General features: G+C 41.3%; 1 protein-coding gene across 2 annotated transcripts in view; it reads right to left on the reverse strand.

Moving 5' to 3' along the window:
- The window catches only part of AIFM1 (apoptosis inducing factor mitochondria associated 1), a 36597-nt gene that overhangs the window by 13666 nt on the left and 2991 nt on the right, over positions 1–19940 (reverse strand). The window contains exons 2-6 of one of the 2 annotated variants that reach the window (XM_032757605.2): positions 11622–11752; positions 6433–6532; positions 4728–4852; positions 4469–4599; positions 2481–2571 (exon numbers count right to left, since the gene is read on the reverse strand). In XM_032757605.2, the coding sequence (XP_032613496.1) occupies positions 2481–2571; positions 4469–4599; positions 4728–4852; positions 6433–6532; positions 11622–11752 (578 nt within the window). Of the gene's footprint in view, positions 1–2480; positions 2572–4468; positions 4600–4727; positions 4853–6432; positions 6533–11621; positions 11753–12933; positions 13077–19940 lie in introns of both variants that reach the window. The other variant, XM_032757604.2, reaches the window with a different exon arrangement.

The raw sequence follows: 19940 nt of genomic DNA on the forward strand, positions 1-19940 counted from the left end.
CTTCTTGAAACTCCCTACAACCTTGGATCCTGTCCTCAGGTTTCCTCATACTGCTCTTTAAGTTCTTTCCTAGTCTCCTTTGTGGGTTCTTCTTAAGCCTGCCTCCTAAAAATTGGGCTTCCCCAGGGCTCTATCCTTGCCTTACTCGTCTTCTCACCAGATCAGTTCTCCCTGGGAGGCTTCACCTACTCTCATGGTTTCAACTGCTACACATATGCAGATGATTCTCGACTCTCTATCTGAGCCCAGGTTCCCTGAGCGTAGCAGTCATATGTCCAACTGCCCAGAAGACACCTTCACGCAGATATTCCACTTCATACTTAATGGTCCAAAACTGAATTTTATCTTCCCCCTTAAACTAGCTCTTCCTCTTGTAATGTCTTTCTCAGCTGGAGGTACACTGCCATCCACTCAGACATGCAGGCTACAAATTAGAAAATCATCTTTGCCTCCTCCATCTCCTTTATCTTCTACCTTTCACCAACCACGAAGCCTCATCAAACATGATTCCTAAGCATGCCTCAAGTGTGTTCCCTACTTCTCATCACCTTTCTATCAAGAAGTAATACTGGCCGGACATGATGGCTCATGCCTGTAATCTCAGCACTTTGGGAAGCCGAGGTGGGGGGGATCACCTGAGGTCAGGAGTTCGAGACCAACCTGGTCTACATGGTAAAACCACATCTCTACTAAAAAGACAAAAAAAATTAGCCAGGCATGGTGGCGTATGCAGCTACTTGGGAGGCTGAGGCAGGAGAATCGCTTGAACCTGGGAGGCAGAGGTTGCAGTGAGCCAAGATCATGCCACCGTACTCCAGCCTGGGCGACAGAATGAGAATCTGTCTCAAACAAAAAAAAAAGTACTGTACATTGATGTTATTAATAGCTTAGGCTCTGGAATCAGAATATCTGGGTTCAAATTCTGTGGCTCAGACAGACCCGGGCTCAAATTCTCTCTCTACCGCTTACTAGCTATGTGAGTTTAGGCAAATTATTTAAAATTTATTTATTTTTAAAAATTTCGACTTATTTCTCTGTAAGAGGGAAATAATATCCACCTCATAAGATTATTGAGAGGATAAAATGAGATGGCGCACACAAAGCATTTAAGAACTGTGCTTACAAGATTAGAATAGGTACTGTACAAATTTTACCTCTTACTTTCTTCTTCTTCATCATCACCATCATCACACCACTACTATTCTAATTTGGGCTCTCATCATCTCTTGCCTAGATTATTGCAATAATCTCTGAAATGGTCTCTCTCTAGTCTTGTTTCACTGAAATCCATCCTCCTCACGGCCAATGGTGATTATTTAAAATTCAACCGCCTAAAATGCAACAGCTCCCCAGTGCAGAAAAAGCTCTTTCACGCAAAGCCCTCCACGATCAGGCCCCTTGCATAACTTCTCAGGTTCATATCTTGCCACTTCCTAACTTGTACCCAACTGCTCTATCAGTACCGAGCTGCTTCTATTTCCTGGCACCAAACATGCTTTTTTGTACCCTTGTGCTTTTGCTTACGCTGTTCTTTTTTACTTGAATGCCCTTCACTCTTCTCTAGTCTGGTGAATGCCTCTTCATTCCACAAGATTGCCCATTCTGTAAGACCTTCTCCTCCAGAAAGCCTTTCCTGATGTCATCACTCTACTGGGCACTCTTCCCAGTATTTCCCACAACATACTGCGCAGATCTCTCTTACTACACACCTATGTGTTATGATTACGTATTTATGTTTCTGCCTAATACAGTTAGCCCCTAGAGGGCAGGGCCTGAGTGTTGTTTACACATAGGGGACACTAAATGTCTCATTACCAGCTTATCAACAAACCTGTATCCATCTTCTCTGTCTAATGTCCCCTTACAGGAGAAGTGGGTATGTTCCTAACGAAGGACAATCCCTCCACTTATGCTGTGCATCTCATCTACTCTGGGCTTTGCTCCTTCAGAGAATGCCTCCCTATAGGAACACTGCCATTAGTTTACACACACACTCTAGTACCTGCCATTAACAACAATAAAATATAACAAAACCATCCTGGGACTCCACAAATACCCTCTAATAACTGACCTTATTATTCAGACACTCACCTTTTAAAGTCTAACAATATATTCCATGCTGAGTTATGCCCAAATTATTTTACTATAATGAGTAATACATATTTGTCAATCTTTTCTCATTGATAATCCCAGAGAGAAGTTAGTGTGGGAAAATAGGAATGATGAGGAAGGGCAGAAGAGCAAATAGGAGAGATAACAGCTTTTAGGGTCAAGTTGAGTCAGCATGCTACCCTAGGCTTTGATACTAGTGCTTTCCCCAGAAAGACACACTCAGCATTATTAAACCTAAAGCAGCTCGATCCTTCTTTGATGAACTACAATGGCAGGACAGACATAAATGGTAATGGAAACACACATCACCATACTGGCTGGTGGGCAAGTATGTAGAGCCTGACAAAGGAAGCGGTCTACTAGCTCACCTTCTTCCCAGTGAGGACGGCCACACCACCATTCTCAATATGAGGCAGGTCCTGAGCAGAGACATAGAAAGAAGGTGGCTGGAAATATATGCTGTATGGAGAAGAGAGGGAGAATATTATAAGCATGTGGAACTGTTATCAGCTTCCCCCATAGCTTTAATTATCAGAAACTTTAAGGGATGTTTTCCAAAGTAAGTCTCCAAGTCTATTAAATCATGGTCATGACTTGCTTACATACAGGTATCCAGATCGGTGGTTCTCAACTTGGGGCAATTTTGCTGCCAGGTGATGTTTGCCAGTGTCCAGAGACAATCTGGGTTGTAATAACTTGGGTAGGGATGCTACTCATATCCAGTGGGTAACGGCCAGGGATGCTGCTAAACATCCTGTGATGCACTGGACAGCTCCCCACCCCAGCAAAGTGTTATCCTGCTCCAAATGTCAATAGTGCTGAGGCTGAGGATCCTGCTCTAGATTTAGGTTCATTTCAAAGTAAGAACAAGTGGAGCACCCAAGGAGCTGATATTCACATATCCACCCAAATGGGTTGTCCAGAATGGTGCTCTTCAATGGAACTACTAATTCTAGCTCCTGAGATGACTCTGCCTCAAACAGTTATCAATTATGATATATTAATATTAATTAGTTAATATATTAATATTGGCTGGGTGCAGTGGCTCAGGTCTACGACCCCAGTGCTTTGGGAGCCCAAGGTGGGAGGATCACTTGAGGCCAGAAGTTTGAGACCAGATTGGGCAACACAGCAAGATCTCGTCTCTAGAAAAAAAATTTTTAAATTAATAAAAGGCACGTGGTGGTATGCACCTGTAGTCCTAGCTACTCGGGAGGCTGAGGTGGGAGGATCACTTGAGCTCAGGAGTTTGAGGCTGCAGTGAGCTATGATTAGGCCACTGCACTCCAGCATGGGTGACAGAGCCAGACCCTGTCTCTAAAAATATGTGTGTGTGTGTGTGTGTGTGTATGCATATATATACATATAAAGTTAGCCACTAACTTAATTGAAAGTATACATCCTGTTTGAAAATGGAACATGATAGTGGGGGTGAGGGAGAAGGGTAAGTTTGTAAAATTTCATCAGGTATCAAAAGGGTCACTAATGAGAAGAAAAATTGGAACCCCAAGAACATGGTACTAGAATTAAGAGATCTAAGTTGTCCATCAAAAGGAAAAAGCTTCTGGACCTGTATCTCCAAGTCTGTCATGCAAAAATTCTAACACAGGCTCTTCCTTACAGCCTTCGTACTCTACTCCTGAAATTCTAAATGCCTGCTAGGCTGTCAAAGAGAGTGCTGTTAAACAGTTTCTTTTCTTCTGCTCTTGTAGGACATGTCTAGGCAAGTATAAAGAAGTGATGGTTGGGCGCAGTGGCTCACGCCTGTAATCCCGGCAATTTGGGAAGCCGAGGAAGGTGGATCATGAGGTCAGGAGATCGACACCATCTTGGCCAACGTGGTGAAACACCGTCTGTACTAAAATACAAGAAATGAGCCCGGCATGGTGGTACGTGCCTGTAATCTCAGCTACTTGAGAGGCTGAGGCAGAGGAATTGCTTGAACCTGGGAGGCGGAGGTTGCAGTGAGCTGAGATTGCGCCACTGCACTCCAGCCTGGTGACAGAGCAGCAAGACTCCGTCTCAAAAAAAAAAAAAAAAAAGAAGTGACAATACAGGCCAAGTTGATCTTCACCTAAAGAAGCTTAACATAAAGGTTCCAGAAATAGGAGCATTAGTATTTCAGAGGCCAACATTACACCATCAACTGTTGGTAGATCTGGTAACAGAATCCAGGACTCTTGCCCTTTGTAGACTGTTATCTCTAAGCTGTACCAAGTGTGGACAGTAGTAGACTCTAGTGGACAGCCAAGCCATCCCTCCTATTCACTGTACACAGTCAGTGGCAAAATCCTAACCTATTCTCTGTGCTTAGCTGAAGTTGATAGTCAGGCTCATTTTATATAAGCAAACACACCTTCTCTCTTTTCCATTCCACTGTTTGAATCGCAGTGTCTTTGTGACATTTGGGTCATCTGAAAACCACAGTTCTTTTGAAAGAGGAGGTCGCATGTATGGCAGCTCAGGATCTTCAGATACAATCAGTACCTTCAGACATAAAAATCATGATGCTTATCAGAGCCAAGTCATTTAAGAGGCAAATGTCAAAGCGTTCACATTAGCTAAATGCTTGCAGACTGTACCCTCTGTGCCAAGCAAAAAAACATGCACCTTACCCTGGCCCCAGGATCCCGAGCCCGGATGGATCTGGCTGCAGCAAAAGCAGCCGTACCTCCACCGATTAGCAGGAAAGGAACATGACTTGGCGCCCTGTCTTGAGTAACTTCCTCTCCTTCTGAAGCTGAAAGCAACAGAACAGACTGGATGAATCTTCTTGAAGTCTCAGATGATTCTTTGCCACTGTTAAAAAAAATCACCTTGCACTTGTCTCAATCCTCCACATAAAGCTAGCAAAACATAGGACCTACACTAATCTTAACAATCTTCACAGCATCCTGATGGGAGAGGAAAAGCAAGTATCCCTTTCATTTCATAAGTGAAAAATAGGAGAATGATTTCACCAATGTCATTCATTCATCAGGTCTGAACTGGTACTAGGACATAGCTTAAATATTTAGTTACTTCTAAAACATTTTGAAAGTATACATGAGTAGGCTTCTGCCCTTCCCATCAATTTTCTAGTGATCACCAGGAAAATACCAAGCTCAGTTTCACCTTCTGTTAGCAACAAAGGGAGAAAATCCAGGAGGTCAACTGGGGATTATTATACAATGTTCAAGAATAAGGGGGTGCTTTTGAAAAAAGCAGAACAAATTGTCCACCCAGAGTTGTGGGGCTTATTAAAGGATTAAAACATTCCTTTCTGAAAACTGAAGCGAATCATGTGAAATGGAAGTGATGGCTAGGGTATGTGCTTTAGGAAAGCAAATATACTTTTAGCAACTCGAAACTGCAAAGACTCAAAAGGGGAACAAAACAGACCAGAAGAATTTCCTCATTTAAAAAACGGCTTTCGGCCGGGCATGGTGGCTCACACCTGTAATCCCAGAACTTTGGGAGGCCAAAGCAGGCAGATCACCTGAGGTCAGGGGTTCGAGACCAGCCTGACCAACATGGTGAAACCCTGTCTCTACTAAACATACAAAATTAGCCAGGCATGGTGGCATGCACCTGTAATCCTAGCTACTCCAGAGGCTGAGGCGGGAGAATCACTTGAACCCAGGAGCCGGAGGTTGCAGTGAGTTGAGATCAGGCCACTGTACTCCAGCCTGGGCAAAAAGAGTGAAACTCCATCTCAAAAAAAAAAAAAAAAAAAAGGTTTTCATCTCTTTTCCATCTTTTCCAATAGTTTTCCTTGCTAAGCTTGCCTTTTAAGAGACTTTTCTTTTTTTAAGACAGAGTCTTGCTCTGTTGCCCAAGCTGGAGTGCAGCAGCGTAATCTCGGCTCACTGCAACCTCTGCCGCTTGGGTTCAAGCAATTCTCATGCCTCAGCCTCCTGAGTACCAGGGATTACAGGCGTGTACCACCACACCTGGCTAATTTTTGTATTTTTAGTATAGATGGGGTTCTACCACGTTGGCCAGGCTGGTCTTGAGCTCCTGACCTCAGGTGACCCGCACGTCTCGGCCTCACAAAGTGCTGGGATGACAGGCGTGAGCCACCGTGCCCAGCCAAGAGACTAATATTAACATACAGATAAACAACCAATCATAATCATCGCTAGCTTTATTCTCAAACCCAAATTTCAGCCAAATGCTTTAAATCACTCCCAGTTCTAGGGTAATACCATACTTTCTAGATGCTTGCAATCTCATACCACCATTGCTTCTACAAGACATCCATAAATCACTGCACCCAAACTGTTTATAACTTTCCCTTTGTGAGTCTCAAATCATAGCCAGAATTAAGGGAATACTCACCAGATAATGCGGCCTTTTTCTGTTTCTGTTCTGGTGTCAGCCCTAACCCTGAAATTCTTTCATTGTATCTTTTTTCATCCTCTTTTATAGTCTTGTAGGCCTGCAGATCCAAACATGGAGAAAGTTTATTTCACCATACAGCTAGCTCATACTGTAAGTAATATTATCTTTCAATTAAATGAGAAGCTTTTGTCTGTCTGATGTTAGTTCCTCAATGTCAAAACCACTAAGACAAAGTTGTTTTCTTAAGAAATAAAAAATACTGGGTGTGCACATGCTTGATATGGAAAAAATATGTGTAAGCAGATGAAAATATTCCAGTTTCAGATTCTTTGGCTCTCTGTAAAGAATTCTCCCCATATTTTATTCTGAATGTACAGTTTAAGAAAAAAGAAAAAATCATTTTACACTAGAAGAATAAAGTGCTAGAAAGGGCTAATCTTTATATGAAGCACAGAAAGGGGGTTTGGACTATGCTGGACACTACCTGTGAAATCAATCTACAGGGTCCCGGGTAGGAAGCTGGGACATAAGTTTTCCTGGTCAACATTCCAGCTTTTGCTGAGTACTCACATAGTGGTCAGAAACATGGCTGCCTGTATTCTATTTTTAGAGAGTTACCCATCATTCATTCCCTCAATGATCTATCCTTTTCCTAAACTCACAAGGTAGAAGGAATCTCATTCCTAAAAACTACACACAGATATTTACTAGGGGGTCAAATACCTTGTTTAAACACCTGTTATATTTCAAATATTCTATCTTCTCTACCCTTTCAAATTGGAAAAGGGTAATTTTACCATTATGACTAGTTGTGTGTTGTTCTTTTTTAACATAGCACCAGAGTTTATTGGAGACTTTTTAAAGAAAAGGTAGGTAAGAATGACTTGACATAACAATGCTTTTGGCTGGGCACGGTGACTCACACCTGTAATCCCAGCACTTTGGGAGGCTGAGGTGGGCAGATCACCTGAGGTGAGGAGTTTGAGACCAGCCTGGCCAACATGGTGAAACCCCGTCTCTACTAAAAATACAAAAATTAGCTGGGTGAGGTGATGCACGCCTGTAGTCCCAGCTACTTGGGAGGTTGAGGCACGAGAATTGCTTGAACCCAGGAGGTGGAGGTTGCAGTGAGCTGAGATCACATCACTGCACTCCAGCCTGGGTGATAGAGTGAAACTCTGTCTCAAAAAAAAAAAAAAAGAAAAGAAAAGAAAAGAAAAACCTACAATGCTTTTGCTCTTTTGTACCCCACAGGGTCAACAAAACAGGAATTTAGGTGACCACATGTCAAATGAAATCTCAGATTAATTAATTGTAGGAGAAAGTAAAGACAATCAGAGGAACTACCATAAAACATATTCTTTATTTTATTTTATTTTATTTTATTTTTTTGAGATGTAGTCTCACTCTGTTGCCCAGGCTGGAGTGCAGTGGCGTGATCTCGGCTTACCACAACCTCTGCCTCCCGGGTTCAAGCGATTCTGCTGCCTCAGCCTCCTGAGTAGCTGGGACTACAGGCACACGCCACCATGCCCGGCTAATTTTTGTATTTTTAGTAGAGGTGGGGTTTCACTATGTTGGCCAGGCTGGTCTTGAACTCCTGACCTTGTGATCCACCACACCCGGCCCCATAAAACATATTCTAAGAATACTTCTATGACTTCCTTCCAGAACAGCCCATCAGGCAATGTGCTGCAATTGAGGAACCTGGACCCTGAGAGCTGGGTTTAACCTGGAAGCATTTAACATTGTGACAAATGAAGTAGAAAGTTAAGTACTGTATGTGAAAAGACAATAGTTACTCCTTGGATTTACTACTAAATTTATCAAATAAATGGATTTAATTAACATTAATTTCAGGAAGAGTTTTTACCTTGGTATCACACACTATACACAAGTCCAGTATTTACTCATACCTTAAAAACATTTCTTTTAAGAAAGGGACTTTAGCCAGGTACAGTGGCTGATGCCTATAATTCCACCACTTTGGGAGGCCAAGTTGGGGGGATCACTTGAGGCCAGGAGTTCGAGACTAGCCTGGCCAACACAGCAAACCCGTCTCTATTAAAAATACAAAAAGTAGCTGGGTGTGGTGGGGCGCGCCTGTAATTCCAGCTACTAGGGAGGCTGAGACATGAGAACCACCTGAACCCCTGAGGTGGCGGCTGCAGTGAGCCGAGATCGCACCACTGCACTCCAGCCTGGGCGACAGAGCGAGACTCTGTCTCAAAAACAAAAACACAACAACAACAACAAAAAACCCAGAGGGGAAAACTTCTCCAAAAAAGAAAACAAGAGAAAAGTTTTACCTAAAAAGATGGCTTACTCTGGTCAACATGAATGAAAAGAGAAATAAACACGGGCCATGTTCATTGAGAGGAATATCCCAAAATAGCCTAAGCCCAGCTCACACTTGCTACTGGCTCACACATGAAGGGAAGAGCAGACCAAGAAATATCTAGAGGTTTAGTGGGGAAAGGGCAAGAATGAGGTCGATCTGTCTGATATATATATATAAATGTATTTATTTCTTTACCTTTCCCCCAAAGGTTTCTGTACTCCTAGTTTGCACAGATTTCCAATTAATGACATGAATACATGTCAGGTTAAGAAAAACTACAAATTTATGAAAAATATTAGCGAAGACAACTTTTCTAAACAGATGAATATGGTGGCATTTATTCAACTTAATGGGATTTGAAAGGAAACAGGTCATTTTCTGAGTGAGGCAATGCAATCCTATAGTTTAACAATAGCAAAGGGCCCAAATACTAAATTTCATTAAATATTCTAAAGGCCACTTTGGCTCTGCCCACCAACAAAAAATAGAGGACTGAGATTTGGGGATCTGCCTCAGGTCCTAGTGAAAGTTACCAGCAAAAAGAGGAAAAACTCTCACATCAATGCAAATCAGAAGTTCATATTTACAATCCAAGCAGCAGAAGCAATGTTGAAATCAGTGTTTTTCAAACTGTGGTTGCATGCCATTAGTGGGCTGTGAAGTCAATTTAGTAGGCTGCAACCAGCATTAGATGCAAATACAAATAGAAGAGAACAGAAGCTAGAGTGAGTGTATGACACCTAGTAAGAGTAGTTTTTGAAGCTTTGTTTCTGTTTTATGTATTTGTAGTCACAAAATAGGTTGTAAAAGAAATGTATTTCTCACTGCAGATCATGGTAAAAATTTTTAAAAGTCGGCAGTTTAGGCTGGGCATGGTAGCTCACGCCTGTAATCCCAGCACTTTGGAAGGCCGAGGCGGGTGGATCACCTGAGGTCAGGAGATCGAGACCATCCTGGCTAACACGGTGAAACCCCGAAAAAAAAAAAAATTAGCCGGGGTGGTGGCGTGGCCCGTATCCTCGGGGTGAGGCAGAGAATGGATGAACCGGAGGCAGAGAAAAAAAGAAAGTCAGCAGTTTACTCCCTTCTTTTTGGAGAGTAAAGTGGAGGGAGGTAAAGAGCTCCCAATACAGGAATTGCCAAAGTAATAGTTATACTTAAGTTAGGAATATTTCTTCAAATGAGAGAAAAAAGTTACGAAGAAACACTGTTCACTGTTACGGACTGAATGTTTCCTATTCCTACATTGAAGCATTAACCCCCTATGTGATAGTATTTGGCAATGGGGTGTTGGAGAGGTGATAAATGGTTGAATGAAGTCTGAAGGGTGGGGCCCTAATCAGATAGGGCTAGAGCTCATATAGGAAGGGGAAGACACCGGAGTTCCCTTGCTCACTCTTTCTCCCTCTCCGTCCCCCACCCCCCAAAACCATGTGAGGACACAGCAAGAGGGTGGCTGTCTGAAAGCTAAGAAGAGAGCCCTCACCAGAAACTGAACCCTGTGTGACCTTGATCTTGGCCTTTCTAGCCTTCAGAACTATGAGAAAATAAACCTCTGTTGTATAAGCCACTCAGTCCATGGTGTTTTGATATGGCAGCCCAAGAAGCTAATACAAACGTTCAACAACTTGCAGCTATATCTCATCAAATCTGAACACTGATTTTAAGTTCATAGTTCTCTTGAGACTAATACCAATTTCGGACCAAAAAACTAAACCACCTCAGATCAAGTTTTCAATAATTTAGAACCTAAAACAAAACTGTACATAACAGTTCAATAACAGTTGTAGGTAGACAAAAGCTTATCATTTAACCTGGAACCACTTTATAATACAGTAGCCTTATTATTACCAGTGTTGGATAAACACAGAGTACAATGAGGCATTTAAATGAATAACTTGAGAGGAACTTGTGCTTCTTAGATATTTCTAAGGCAGGAGAAAGGAACAGTGACCAGCCCTGTCTTGTAGCTTGGCATCAAGAAAATTTGCATGGTCAACTCTGTGGAGGCCATCCAACTCTGGTACAGCAACACAGACCAGGAATTTATCAGGCTTAAATTGTTACCAACATACTGAACACAAAGGCTTTAAATCTATTTTTGAATGAATGGGGTGGAACTGATGGGAAAAGTTGAGAGATATGAAATGGAAAAAGTAAGGCTCAGAGGGTAGTATCTGAATTACGAATGAGAGGCATTAAAGAAAGCAATCTACATGAATGTGTTAGCTTGTACCGCTTCAGCCACTAGTTTGACCAAATTAGAGATTACAAAGGGACACTGCCAAATGAATTTACTTTGAAATAGACGCTGTGAGTGGAAAGGTGGATGGGGAGAATACTGCAATTTCTATGGCTTTCTGGATCTCCTCAGAAGCATTCAATAAAATGCCTTTTCACAGTCAAAGTCTGGTTGTTTCCCACAAAACACAAAAATTACATTTTACCTAAAATGATTCAAAAACGGATGGTGTTCACATTACCTTTATTTGCTTATTTAACATTTACTCTGAGACTGTCTTGTTAGATATGCAGCACTAAAGCACAATATAATTTGGTATCATACAAAATCATTATAAAACTGGCAAAAGTTTCAAAGAAAGAGTTAATGATGAGGATTTGTGATCATCGTTAGACTTGTGGCTTTAGCTATATCTGGTAGGACTTCAACAGTTTGAAGAGTGAGATTTGAGGACTCTCTAGTGACTGACAATGTCCCTTTAATAAACACCTAGAGAAAGCACATGCTGTGAATATTTTACTATATTCTAATATATCGAGTTTTCATTAGTGCCATGGTCTCACCCACCCTACCCCAAAATATGTTTTAGTGTAAGCATCTTACATAATAAACTCCTGCCCCAGTGACTGTTGCTCCTACAATTAAGAAGTACACTAGGTTGCTGCCATCTTTCCCAGAAGCACCTGTAGATGCTAGTGATCTAGAAGGGGATCCTAGGTGATGAGACTGCACAACTGTAGGTAAAGATAAGGCCAAGAGAGAAACAAAAGGAAATAGAGCACTAAGTATTAATGAAGAAACATTCCATACAAAGGCAGGGAAGCAGTTTTGGTTACCCTGTGCTAAAAAAGGAAAAAGAAAAAAAATGCTGCTCCAGGATTGCAGAATGTGTATTTCATCAAACCACATTATCAGACAGCTCTCGCCTATTTCTTACTCTGATTTGACTCACAATAGGCAAGAACTTATCTACTTTTCTTGTCCGTTTGGGAGTCACATCAGGGGATGAGGATATAGGTAGCTTCAAATAATTTTCACGTCCCTTTCTTTAAACTAGCAACCAAGGAACAAAGATAAATTCATTGTCTTACCAATGTAGGAAAAAACCCCTAAACTTGTAATGGCTTAATAAGTAAAACAAACAGCTTCCTTCAATCAAGGGTGTTACTAGGTGTTATCTAAGTTGGTTCACTCAACCTTACAGGATCCAACTTTAGACTGATCAGCTTAGTCACAGTAAACCCTGCCAAGTTAGGAAAAAAAAAACACCCACAAAATAATTCCTCTGTGACCTGCTAAGCTGATCGGAGTTCATTTAAGGAGATATAATGGTGCTAATACTACATAGCAATTAAACACCATATTTCTCACCTCAAACAAACTCCATTCTAAAATCAGTGATACTAGCCATGCTTCTGTAATTTAGTCTTTGGGTGAGATTCGGGGATAGCTTTCCTTTTAGGAACACTTCATATTTTTGATTGAAGGCTGTTGTTTTTTAATGTGAACCTCAAGCTAGGGAAATAAAATGTCTGACAAATAGGTCAAAATCAAATATTGTGCTAAGGAGCTGCAATGGATTTTGACTTTATTCACAGGTTAGTGTGTGACATCCAAGAAAACAGGTACAATTTTGTGGGTTACTCGAATCTAGGAAAACACAGTGGCTTTCAAGTAAAGAAGAAAAAGACAAGTGAAAAGAGCAGAAATCAATCAACACGAGATTAAATTTCAGTCATTCCAGAATTGGTTCCCATAAGATATTAGGCAGCAGGCACTTAAGAGAAAGCTTTTTGAAAATTTTTCCAAAAGGAGAAAGGGGAATTAGTTGCAAAAGTTTTAAAGCAGAGTACTATCGAGTCTATTAATGGGAGCTGTTTGGCAGCTTCTTTATACACGCTGCTTTTCTACTTACATAGGCACCAGCTCCTACTGTTGATAAGCCCACAATAAGGACTAACACAGAATTATCGATTTTGCCCCCTGATGCACCAGAGCTAGCCATTTGTCTTGTCATCTGGAGTTCTAGAGGAACATGCCATCGCTGGAACAAGTTGCCTAAGAAACATAATTTATTAAGACACACACATACAAAAATAAAATAGTTAATACATATTTATGATTAAATGTCAATGCACTGTACAAGACTTATTGCCCACAGATATTCACTGTTAAATGATCAAGAAAAATATCATCAAAACTGCATACATAAATACTACAGACAGCTGAATGAATACTCTTAAGTTGCTGAAGTTTTTAAGAGCAAAATTTAATGCTGTCCAGTGAGAAAATTTTCAGCTTCCAGAAAAGATCATGAAAAACATGAACAGTTCATCAAATACCTCTCCCTTCATGTCTTTCCCATAAATTAAGTAAACACAGAGAGATGACTGAATAGGTAGATATACAAAGTTAACCATGGGCTACCTGGGACATTATAACAACCATTTAAGGAGTAATCTAGATGGTTCCAATCTTGCACAAAATAAAACGCAACACACTCTAACCAGGACACAGTTCAATCTTGCATGAAAGGTAATGTGTCCTGGAACACAGAAATGTTAAAGCTCAGAAGAAAATCAGAAAAAAAAAAATTTTAATGAGTTTCGCTCCCCCAAAGAACTAAAAAATTTTGGACTATGAAATATTTTTTATAATGACAAAATTTAAAGTGTCCGGCAACTCCTTGACTCTTACTCCTCCAAAATAATACAAAGGTTATTTTGACGTAAAACTATGCAGAGCTATGTAATGATGTGATGATTATAACGACACCTGTACATAGAAATATAAGAGTTCTGTAGATTTTTCTAGGGAGACACTGACATTTTCAGATAAAGGAAGGTCTCAGTCTCTGATTATTCTGTGATTACTCCTCGTGTTTGTTGACTATCAACCTAGAGCAGCAAATTTTTTCTGCAAAGAACCAGATGGTAAATATTTTCAGCTTTCTGGGCCATTTGGTGTCTGCTGCAACTACTCAATTCCACTGATGCTGCATAAAAGCTGCCAAAGACAATACATAAATGAACGGATGTGGCCATGTTCCAATAAAACTTTATGGACACTGAAGTTTAAATTTTATATTATTTTCATGTGTCACGAAATTGTCTTTTTTTTTTTTCAGCCATTTAAAAAATGTAGGCCAGGCGCGGTGGCTCATGCCAGTAATCCCAGCACTTTGGGAGGCCTAGGCGGGCAGATCACGAGGTCAAGAGATCGAGACCATCCTGGCCAACATGGTGAAACCCCGTTAAAAATTAGCTGGGCAGGTGTGGTGGGGCACGCTTGTAGTCCCAGCTACTCGGGAGGCCGAGGCAGAAGAATCATCTGAACCCGGGAGGCGGAGGTTGCAGTGAGCTGAGATCGCGCCACTGCACTCCAGCCTGGCGACAGAGTGAGACTCCATCTCAAAAAAAAAAAAAAGAAAAGAAAAAAGAAAAAAGACCGGGCGCAGTGGCTCACGCCTGTAATCCCAGCACTTTGGAAGGCCGAGGAGGGTGAATCACCTGAGGTCGGGAGTTAGAAACCAGCCTGCCCAACATGGAGAAACCCTGTTTCTACTAAAAATACAAAAAATTAGCCGGGCGTGGTGGCGCATGCCTGTAATCCCAGCTACTCAGGAGGCTGAGGCAGGAGAATCGCTTGAACCCAGGAGGCAGAGGTTGCAGGGAGCCGAGATTGCGTCATCGCACTCCAGCCTGGGCAACAAGAGCGAAACTCCATCTCAAAGAAAAAAAAAACAGAAAAAAGGAAAAAAGAAAAAAAAATGCAAAACCCACTCATGGCTCCTGGGGCATACAAAAGCAGGTGACTGACTGGCTTTGGCCTGTGGCTGTAGTTGGCAGACCCCGATCTAGAGCAGTGGTTTTCAAACTTGAGAGTGTATCCGAATGCCCTGAAGGTTTTATAAAACAAAGCTGGCCAGGCCCCAGGCCCAGAGGTTCTGATTCAATAGATCTGGGATGGGGCTCAAGAATGTGCATTTCTAACAACTTCCCAGGGGATGCTGCTGTTGCTGCTGCTGCTGTTAGGGTGGGGACCACACATTGAGAACCATCTTTCTAGAGCAGGTACATCCTATCTTTTGGCTTCCCCGAGCCACACTGGAAGAAGAATTGTCCTGGGCCACATATAAAATACACTAACACTAACCATAGCTGATGAGCTAAAAAAAATCGCAAAAAAAATTTCATAATGTTTTAAGAAAGTTTACAAATTTGTGTTGGGCTGCAGGTTGGACAAGCTTAGTCTAGAGGCTGATACATATGTCCCTGTCCTGTCTAGGCTTTAAAAGACAAACAGAATGGACACTGGTGGTAGCATCCCATGCATACTTGTAGAGATGAGAGAAGGAATTTCCCCCTTGCTTTCATAACGTTAGGCCACAGACGGGTAAAAACAAGCTCAATGTGGATCTGTGGTCTCTCATCTGAAATCCCGGGCACCATGTATATTTTGGAACTTTGAATTATCTGGTCTTAAGTATATGGGGCCGCCGGGCGCGGTGGCTCACGCTTGTAATCCCAGCACTTTGGGAGGCCAAGGCGGGCGGATCACGAGGTCAGGAGATCGAGACCACGGTGAAACCCCGTCTCTACTAAAAATACAAAAAAATTAGCCGGGCGTGGTGGTGGGCGCCTGTAGTCCCAGCTACTTGGAGATGCTGAGGCAGGAGAATGCCGTGAACCCAGGAGGCGGAGCTTGCAGTGAGCCCAGATTGCGCCACTGCACTCTAGCCTGGGAGACAGAGCGAGACTCCGTTTCAAAAAAAAAAGTATATGGGGCATATACCACATAGTGACACCTAGCAAGGTAAAAGGCAGCAACTCATAGTCAAACATATTAATATGACCAATCACGCTAAGTGATATTTTAAAAAGATTATAAAGTAGCCTCTCTCCAGTTCAGGTCAGGTTTTACTGGCAAATGAGTTATGAAAACTTGATAGTCTTAAATTTTGGTCTTTCTACAATTTCAATTTCTGAATTACAGATAAGAGACTTTAGATCTATACTCTTAGAAAAGCAAATGTATTTTTCTTTACTGTTCTTCTTACCTGCTTTTAGAACTCTTCATCACCTCATGAAATAAAATGGTTGAGATTTGGAAATAATGACAAATCATGAAAATAAAAACATGAGCGGGGCAGAAACTTATCTCAATCTGGGTAAGCTTTTGATTTTCAGAAGCTTACAAAAATAATGAACCATCAGAAGTAGAAAGTGGTAACTCTCAGAGCTTAGAAAATGAAACTGGTTAGGAAAAGTTCCACGTGATTTAGTTCAATGAATTTAGTTTGTCCTCCACCTCTACCCCTGGTTCATTTACTAAAAATAAATGTTTTTTGCTTTTGTTTTTCTTTTTTTTTTTAAATTCTGTTTATTCCTCCAGAAGACCCTAAATACAGACATTATAACAAATTTGTTTTAATATCATACTCATGTTTATTCTCTTTCTGCTTGCTTTTCACAAACTGATAATACTAAGAGTGTAGATTTGGGAAAGTTCAGCAGCTTTTGTCTCAATTTGCCAAAAAAAAGAAAAAAGCATTTAAAAGTAAATTTACTTTTTTTTTTTTTTGAGACAGGGTCTCACTCTGTCCCCAAGCTGGAGTGCAGTGGCACAATCTCGGCTCACTGCAACCTATGCTTCCTGGGCTCAAGCGATTCACCAGCCTCAGCCTCCCGTGTAGCTGGGACTACAGGCGTGAGCCACCAATGCCCAGCTAATTTTTCTATTTTTTGTAGATACGAGGTTTCACCATGTTGCCCAGGCTGGAAAAGTAAATTGACTTTAAAAAAAGTAAACTGGTTAATATTTAAACTACTGCTTGAAAAGAAATGTAATACACTACTCTCATTAATAAACCAACTTTTAAAACTTTTTACATACCTACAAAGTGACTTTAATTTTGTAAAACGTACTAAGTATTGTCTGTTTACATTCCCCCTCCCCCCATTTTCTTTTCCCTATGAAATTCCTCCCAAACCTTTCTCCCCATAGCTTCAGAATTTTAGGAAATATTACATTGTGACTGAAACATGCCTTTTCACTTGTCTTACTAACATGGAAAAGCCAACTTACTCCTTGACTTTTCATCATGGCACCAGTTTACTTATTTTAGGTTTTCTGCAGTCAGACCACACATACAATGCAATTTCTTCCTCACACTTAGGATTTCATTCTTAAGAAGCCAGTTTGACCTGTGCAACAGCACCTGACAATGCATAGATGTTTGCTCAATAAGTATCTGTTGAATTAATGAATGAAGGAAATAGAAATTCTTCCTAATTCTATTGATATTGACTGAACATTCTTATTACTACTAAAATTTTTTTTAAATGAAAAGGTATCAGTATGTTGCCCAGACTAGACTCAAACTCCTGGGCTCAAGTGATCCTTCCACCTTAGCCTCCAGAATAGCTGGGACTACAGGCATGCACCATCGTGCCCGGCTAACTGAACATTTTAAATAATTCTTTGCAAAGAAATTTTAACCAGGGCAGGCGTGGTGGCTCACACCTGTAATCCCAGCACCTTGGGAGGCCGAGGTAGGTGGATCACTTGAGACCAGGAGTTTGAGACCAGCCTGGCCAACATGGTGAAACCCCATCTCTACTTAAAAATAAATAAATAAATGAGATGAAATAATAAACTTAAGAGTTTTTTTTAAAAAAAAGCTTTAGCCAGATTCCATTTATTTTAGGTTGCTTAATCATAAATGAGTAACCTCAAACACCACAGACCAGCATTAGAATAGTAGCTAAACTAGCAAGTTCATTTCTGTAGGTTTTGTGATTTCCTGTTTTTCCATACTCCCAAAAGGCCTTTTCCAAAAACACAACTTCACAACTGAGGCACCCAGGGATCCTAAATGGTTAAGAGATCTATATGTTCTTGAGACTTGTTTCCTGAGTGTCAAACTGATTTTTCCAGCATGGAGAAAACACAGGACGGCCAGGTGCTCACGCTTGTAATCCCAGCACTTTGGGAGGCCGAGGTGGGCGGATCACGAGGTCAGGAGTTTGAGACCAACCTGGCCAATACAGTGAAACCCCGTCTCTACTAAAAATACAAAAATTAGCTGGGCGTGGTGGCAGGCGCCTGTAATCCCAGCTACTCAGGAGGCTGAGGCAGGAGAATCACTTGAACCCAGGAGGCAGAGGTTGCAGTGAGCTGAGATCGTGTCACTGCACTCCAGCCTGGGCAACAGAGCAAGACTCTGTTTGAAGGAAAAAAAAAAAAAAATACAGGACAAGCCTAGATAGTCTGTCCATTGTAGATAAACGATTCTTTACAAGGAATCCAACAACTATTTATCAGCCTTTTTTTTTTTTTTTTTGAGACAGATTCTCGCTCTGTCGTCCAGGCTGGAGTGCAGTGGTGTGATCTCAGTTCACTGCAACCTCCACTTCCCGGGTTCAAGCAATTCTCTTGCCTCAGCCTCCCGAGTAGCTGGGATTACAGGCATGCGCCACCATGCTTGGCTAATTTTTGATTTTTAGTAGAGAGGGGGTTTCTCCATGTTGGTCAGGCTGGTCTTGAACTCCCAACCTCAAGTGATCTGCCCACCTCAGCCTCCCAAAGTGCTGAGATTACAGGCGTGAGCCACCGCGCCTGGCTATCAGCCTTTTTTTACTTTTTAGTATCAACCCTTGCTGGAATTTTAGAAGAAACGGAGTAGTAATAACTATAGTACAGCGTGAACCATTCTGATGAAAGACACACAAGGAAAAATTATTTAGGTAACAGAAAATGAAATCTTCTGCAAAGTTAAGTCCTTCACAATGCTGTACTAGGGTTCAGTCACGAGAATTTACCATGTGCCAGAGATGGTACAAGGTGCTAAGGACACAAAAATAAATAGGACATAATCCATGTCCTCAGGTAGTGTTTAATTTAGGAGAATGGCTGCTACTATTCTGAATATGAGAAAATGAGCTTGATACAAATCACAAGAGACTCTAGATTGCTCAGTTTGGTTTTTTAATCCTTACGTCAGTGAAACAGAAGGGTAAGAGTCACTACTCATCCAAAACAGTATATACCAAACTTGCCTGATCATATGAATGTCAAGGGGCTTGTTAAAATACAGATTCCCAGAATTATCTCCTGGAGAAGGTTAGGAATTGGTCCTCTGCTCAATTCATATGACCAGGCAACTTTTGGAAACATGATAAAGAAGAAAGCTAAGACATGCAGTAACTCCCTCAAAAAGTTAGAACATTTCTAGAAAATGTAACTTATTAACTGGTTACAGAAAGGGCTGAGTTGCCAAAGAATTTCTTCTGCAAAGCCTTGTCTCAGCAGAAAGAACAGGGGAAGACTCATCTTTTAGGCTTCAAAACGAAGTCACATTTGGCAGTGTCCAGGAAGCCAGGATCCTTGCCCACAAGGAGCTCAGTTTCCTTTTTAAAGAGGTGAGAAAGATTCCAAATAGAGAAAAATGTTCAAACATTTGAACCTAAAGTCAGGGAGTCGGTGATCAGTTTGATAACATGGGCAGCACTGTTTGGTGACCAAACAAAATATTATAGAACAGAAAATATCTATTATCTAACCTGTCTGCTCCTCTGTGTCTGAATGCAGACATAGAGTGATGACTATGAGTTACCTTCAATCATCTCTGGAAGGAGGCAGAGCATCCAAATAAATAAAGTAAATAAACAAATAGTAGCTATCATGGTTTTAAGGCAGAATGCAACATATAATGGAAATGAACCTGACAATGGTGACAGATGTCAACAAGATAGTTGCAAGGCAGGTTTAAAGTTTAAAGGTTTGGGAGGCTGAAGCAGGTGGATCACAAGGTCAGGAGTTTGAGACCAGCCTGGCCAGCATGGTGAAACCCCCGTCTCTACTAAAAATACAAAAAATTAGCCTGGCGTGGTGGTGCATGCCTGTAGTCCCAGCTACTCG

The sequence above is a fragment of the Hylobates moloch genome, unplaced genomic scaffold (assembly GCF_009828535.3).
Source record: "Hylobates moloch isolate HMO894 unplaced genomic scaffold, HMol_V3 SCAFFOLD_7, whole genome shotgun sequence".
Classification (NCBI taxonomy): Eukaryota; Metazoa; Chordata; class Mammalia; order Primates; family Hylobatidae; genus Hylobates; species Hylobates moloch.